At 43.6% G+C, this 5,844-nt stretch overlaps 1 protein-coding gene across 1 annotated transcript in view; it reads right to left on the bottom strand.

Annotated features, from left to right (window-relative positions):
* ALK (anaplastic lymphoma receptor tyrosine kinase) overlaps positions 1–5,844 on the bottom strand; it is a 1,280,998-nt gene that overhangs the window by 590 nt on the left and 1,274,564 nt on the right. Inside the window, exons 27-29 of the mRNA XM_006880682.1 lie at positions 4,927–5,061; positions 4,110–4,200; positions 2–174 (exon numbers count right to left, since the gene is read on the bottom strand). Coding sequence (XP_006880744.1) covers positions 2–174; positions 4,110–4,200; positions 4,927–5,061 — 399 coding nt within the window. The remainder of the gene's footprint in view (position 1; positions 175–4,109; positions 4,201–4,926; positions 5,062–5,844) is intronic.

Raw genomic sequence — 5,844 nt, 5'->3', positions numbered from 1 at the left:
CACGGCCACGGCCACGGCCGCGGGGTGGCGCTCGCCCTTGCCTGGCGCTGGCGGGGGAGACACCAGCAGAGGAGGCATGCCGCCCGGGTCCTTGGGCCTCACCGGCACTTTCTCTTCCTCCTCCACCAGCGGGCCATATTCTATTGGCAGGGCGGTGTTGATCACATCTGGATCCTAGCAGGGGAAGAGAGACATGAATTGATAAAAACTTAGAATTCAGAAAGACTCTAGGGCTGGAAGGGATGGCTTCTTGCAAATTTAGTTTACGGATGATGAAACTGTGCTGAACTTATGGAGAAGTGTGTTCATGTGTGGTTGTTAGGTGCGACTCTTAGCGACCCTGTGAACGATAGACCTGAACCCTGCTCTTTCCTGTGCCATCCTCACTGTCTCTGATACACTTGAACCCAGGGCTGCAGTCACTGTGTCAGCCCTTCTCATTGGGGGTCTCCCTGTCTTTTGCAGACCCTCCAGCTTTCCAAGCATGATGTCCCTGTCCGAGGAATAGGCCGCTCCATTCTCTTCTCTCATTGCCATAGTCGGAACTGACTTCTGACTGACTCTCCGGTGGGTTTTCAGAGGCTGTAAATGACATGGGAGGAGATTGCCCATCTTTCTCCCACCGACCAGCGGGTGGATCGGAACTGCCAAAGATACCGACTTTCGATGAGCAAAGCAACTTCCTATGTCACAGGCCAGCGGATAAGAAATGAATGTGAATGCATCCTTATTCTTGAAGAGCTCAAAGGATAAGCCCTAACATGGACCTGTGTACAGGGAGCTGAGAGGGGCCCCACCTGCCTGGGGCCCAAAGTGGGGTCAGGAAAGACTTTGCAGAGGAGACACCTTTTGACAAATCTTAGGGATTCATAAATTTGGAAGAACAAAACAAAAAAAAAAATAAAACCTGTAGATTGTTATTTTTCATTTTTTCCTGCTTATCCTTAATAAAATCCTTCCAACTAAACAGAAAAGTCTATGCTTAGCTGCGAGCATGTATGTGAGGGGTCGGGGAAGAGCAGAAGAGAGAAGGGGAGCAAAGAGGGGAGGACTATATTGGATTACAGTGTTTCACTTTTGTTCTCATTTTAATCCTACCTGGTTTACACCTGACTATAACGTGTTCTTTATATACATGTCCTGATATGAAAGTGTAGCAGTTCTTGAACTTGTTTAAACGAATCACTAAGTAAATGGCTAAGGTGCTTGCCTGCTAACCAAAAAATTGGAGGGTAAGATCCACCCAAAGATGTGTTGGAAGAAAGGCCTGGCTCTCTACTTCCATAAAACCAGCCTTTAAGATCCTATTGAGTAATGAACATGATGCAGAATAGACTTGATAGCAACTGGTAATGAATAAAACATTTATAAAAATGATCTTGTGTTAGACTATTCCTACAGTAAAAGCTGGCTGTGTAGAAAAGCAGAGACAGTTGCCAGAAGTTTAATGGAAATTTGTGGAGAGAAACTTAAATTTGAGGAAATTCAATATACTAGTGTTTTCTGCAACTTGGGAAAAGACACTCCCCTCTCCCGTTGTTGAGTTTAACAGAAAAAAAATAAGGATTCATGTTTGTTTGAGGATTTTTTTTCTTCCTGGTAAAGTAACAGCAATATTGTTTAAGAATACATACATTCCTTAATTCTTTTTTTACCCTTTAGTTTACTCCTTGTTCCTTATTAATTTCCATACTGTTGTTGTTGTTATGTGCCGTCGAGTCGCCTGTGACTCATAGCGACCCCATGTACAACAGCCCTAAACTCCGCTCTATCCTGTGCCAATCTTATTGTCTCTGACACACCCATCCCGATTACCCCAGTCACTGAATCAATCCATCTCATTGAGGGTCTTCGTCTCCTGTGATGTCCCTCCACCCTCCCATACTAAGTCATCTAAAATATGTTTGTATAAAACCACACCCTTTTTAGAAGGCTATTATATGCTTGGGAGAAAAATTTTATATGTGTATATATATATATAAAAGTGTGTATATTCCATGCACATTACAATACAAAAATTTTAAATTTCCTTGAACATAAAGTTCTCTGAAAGGACCTCTAGTACCATGGCAAATTAAATCCATCTAGATAAATGCTAGCTCACCTCCTACTGGGCTTAAGAGTTTGGAATGGTAAGGCTACAATTGGAAAATGTAAACTTTTGGGGGCATTACATATTTAAGATTGGGGACTTCAGAGAAATAGTGACTTCTTGTCTGCCTCCTTAAAAAGTTTTCTTCAGAATTCAGTCTTCTGACAGAATGAGAGCCGAGAGGGAGAGAAAGCAGATCCAGGGAAGAGTGGAAATACTGGGTGGATCAAGTCCTTGAGGGGCAGTTTTGGCCTGGAGGGCACCATCTCTACGAACCCCAGAAGGAAGCTGCGGAGAGTAAGATGCAAATAAGTTTCTATTGGAGATAGGGAGGAAAATGGAAGGAATTCTCACTCAATAGCCTCTGCTTTTCCGGTGAAGTGGAAGGCTGGAAATGAGGGAAAGAAGTGGTAATTTATGTTAACTCTGAAGGGGAAATGGGAGCCCTGGGGGCTTAATCCATAGGAAGTTGTACTGCTGAGGCTGGTGAATGGAGCAGTTCAAATCCACCAGCTGCTTCTCAGAGGAAAGATGGGCAACCTCCCCCAGATAATTTACAGCCGCTGAAAACCAGCTGGAGGGTCAGCTATGAGTTGTTTTATTTTTGGTTTTGGTTCTTCTGCTAGTTTTTGGTTGTTATTCTGGATCCGAACAGGAATGTATTGCTATAAACGGTTGCTTAATACTGTCTCCAAACTGCATTGCCCCATCTGTAAAACTGGAATATTTTACTACCTCAGTGAGGATAAAATGAAATATATGACCAGTAATTTGAGCTTTATAGATGCTGTTGTTGTTTACTGTTGAGTTGGAACTGACCCATAGCTGCCCCTCTGGCAGATTTTCAGAGGCAGTGATTGTAGGGGAGGAGATTGCTCATCCTTCTCCCGTGGAGCAGCTGGTGGCCTCAAACCCAGTGCCTTTGGAAGTGCAGTGCAGATTCTTGCCACAAGGCCACCAGAGCTATAAAATGCTGACCAGACACCATTTCTTATGGAGAGAGCACTGGTGGCATGGTAGTTAAAAAACACTTGATTGCAAATAAAAAGGCAAGCAGTTCCAACGTATTAGCTTTGAAAATGTAAGCTTTGGATCCCTTTCATATGAGGCAGTTCCGCCCTGCCCTAAAAGGCTGCTAGGAGTCAGTGTTGATTGGATGGCAGCAAGTATGGGTTTAGGTTTTCCCCTTATAACTTAACAATGGTATCTTATTGAAAATGTTCAAATTTCTTTAGCCAGACTAAAAGTATTTGAGAGCAGGCCTATTTCATACTGCTCTGAAGTCCTGTTTTTGTCTGGTAAAGCAGTAGGTACACCTGATACATGCCATGGTCTTTGCAATCACTTGTTATGCATCAGAGAGCTGGACAATGACTAGGGATGATGGAAGGAGAATTGATGCCTTTGAGCTGTGGTGCTGAAGAAGAGTACTGAATATACCATGGACTGCTAGGAAAACAAAGAGGTTTGTCCTGGAGAGGGTGATGCTGTGCTGCTCCTTGGAGGCAAAGATTCTAAAGCTTTGTCTGACATACTCTGGGCATGTTGCAAGGAGGGACCAGTCCTTGGAGAGGGACATCATGCTTGAGAGGGTGGAGGGACGGCGCAGGAGAGGAAGACACTGGATGAGGTGGATTGACTCAGTGACTGGGGTAAAGGGGGCAGGTGTGTTGGAGATGGTGAGATTGGCACAGGATAGGGCAGTTTTTAGGGCTGTTGTACATAGGGTCACAATGAGTCGCAGGTGACTTGACGGCACATAACAACCACCCCCCACCCAGTAGGGACTAAGCTAATACTTGCAGATTGCATTGATTTTCTGATGTTATTGAGTGTCTGCCACTGTCGTAGACAGGGAGAGAGTGTGGCAGTTACTAGTATTTATTTTACAAAAGAGGCAAGCTGAGAAACCTAGCATTTCACTTTCTAGATACATTTACATCTTTCCCTACGACTTGTCCTTTGATGACTTTATCATATGGAGTAAATGCTGACCGAGGTGGAAATAGGCCTATACCTGGGTGCAGTATTCAATCCTTTCCAAAATGATGGCAAAGTTGGGCCTGTCTTCAGGCTGGTGTTGCCAGCATTGGGTCATTATCCGATATCTAAAAGGAGAATAATCATATTTATGAAAATCAAGAGAAACACAGGATGAGCACACCTTCCCTCCCTCACCCCTTTCCCCCCTACACTCTTCTAAATAGATTGTGGGATGAGGGGTCTTTGAGGAGGAACATCAACTAGGTCCCCTGGAGGGGACATATGCTGCCCTCTGCTGATGGGTCAAGGATTAGTGCCTGGAATAAGAAGAACACCAGAGCCAATTAACATAGACATCCTGGTGTTTTTTAAAAAGGACTCTTCTCATTCTGTTCCCAAACTGAAACCATTTTTGGGCACAGAATATTCTAATTATATTTCCCATCTGCCTTGCTTGTTGAGGCGAGGTGAAAGACGCCCGCAGAAAACCCAGGGAGTGGAAACATTTAGAGGAGACCCGGACATATGGTGCAAAGAGGGCAGAAGGACTGAGTCTGGGACACGAAGTCCTCAGAGATGCTGGCGGAGTGCAGGCCTGGTGTGCCCACTGCCTCCAGCCAGACAATGGATCCCTTCCCTGGCTTGGCATTATTGCTTTCCAGGGGCCGAAGACAAACCCATCTCATTAAAGACTCAGACACATCTCTGTCTTGGGGCAAATTAAATGAGGTCGCCATCTGCCCCTTAACTTTAAAATAAAGAAGCACATGTCGTTGGAGCTATCCTTTTAGAAGAAAAAAAAACCCAACTATGCTTAATAACTAGCAGAAATGTTCCTAAAAGAGTCCTACACAGGCCCAGGGCAGTTCTTAGGTGGGTCCATCCGTCCTCCGCTGGTCACGAACTCCAGAACTTCCTGGTTGCTTTTGCTAGGGTATGGCATGTAGCCCAGGGAAAAGATCTCCCACAGAAGTACTCCAAAGGACCTGTGCATGGGACAGAGGAAGACAGAGGTGGTGGAAGGGCTCTCACACACACACACACACACACACACACGTATCAAATTATAATATGTGTTAGTTATTAATGCATATCTCTATAAAATAGGTATTATAGTTAAATGAATATATCTTATCTATCTATCATCTATATCTATCTATCATCTATCTATCTATCTATCTATCTATCTATCTATCTATCTATCTATCTATCTATCTATATCTATCATCTATCTATCTAAGCGCTGGTGGCCTAGTGGTAAAGGAGTTGCACTGCCAAGGCGAAGACAGGTGGCTCAAATCTATCAGCCTCTCTGTGGGAGAAAGATTGTCTTTCTCCTCCCATGCAATTTACTGGCTATGAAAACCTGTTAGAGGGTCAGAAGCAAATGAGTTGGTTCCAACTTGAAGGCACATAACAACAACATATATATAGTATTGAGGTGATCTGTAATATTATATATCCTATTTCATTTATTTTCCACAATAGAGAACTTTTTAAATGGAGAAAAGTAAAGCAAGCAAGGCCACACACAGGGAATATTCCATAAAAAGATAACTATTGTTAACATGGGATTTGAGTGTGAAGATCCAGGCAAGTACTTAATCATAGGGTCACACAATTTAATGGGTGGAGGAAGGGATGGATAAAGAAAGGGAAAGATCCTATGTGAAAAACAATGTATATGAATTTTATGAACTTTGAATATGTTGTTGTTGTTATATGCCATCGAGTCGTTTCCGACTCATAGCGACCCTATGCACAACAGC

Source organism: Elephantulus edwardii, unplaced genomic scaffold (genome assembly GCF_000299155.1).
Source record: "Elephantulus edwardii isolate Elephantulus edwardi_28Jun2011 unplaced genomic scaffold, EleEdw1.0 scaffold00009, whole genome shotgun sequence".
Classification (NCBI taxonomy): Eukaryota; Metazoa; Chordata; class Mammalia; order Macroscelidea; family Macroscelididae; genus Elephantulus; species Elephantulus edwardii.
Note: the sequence above shows the minus strand (reverse complement) of the source record. Positions and strands in the feature narration are given on the sequence as shown.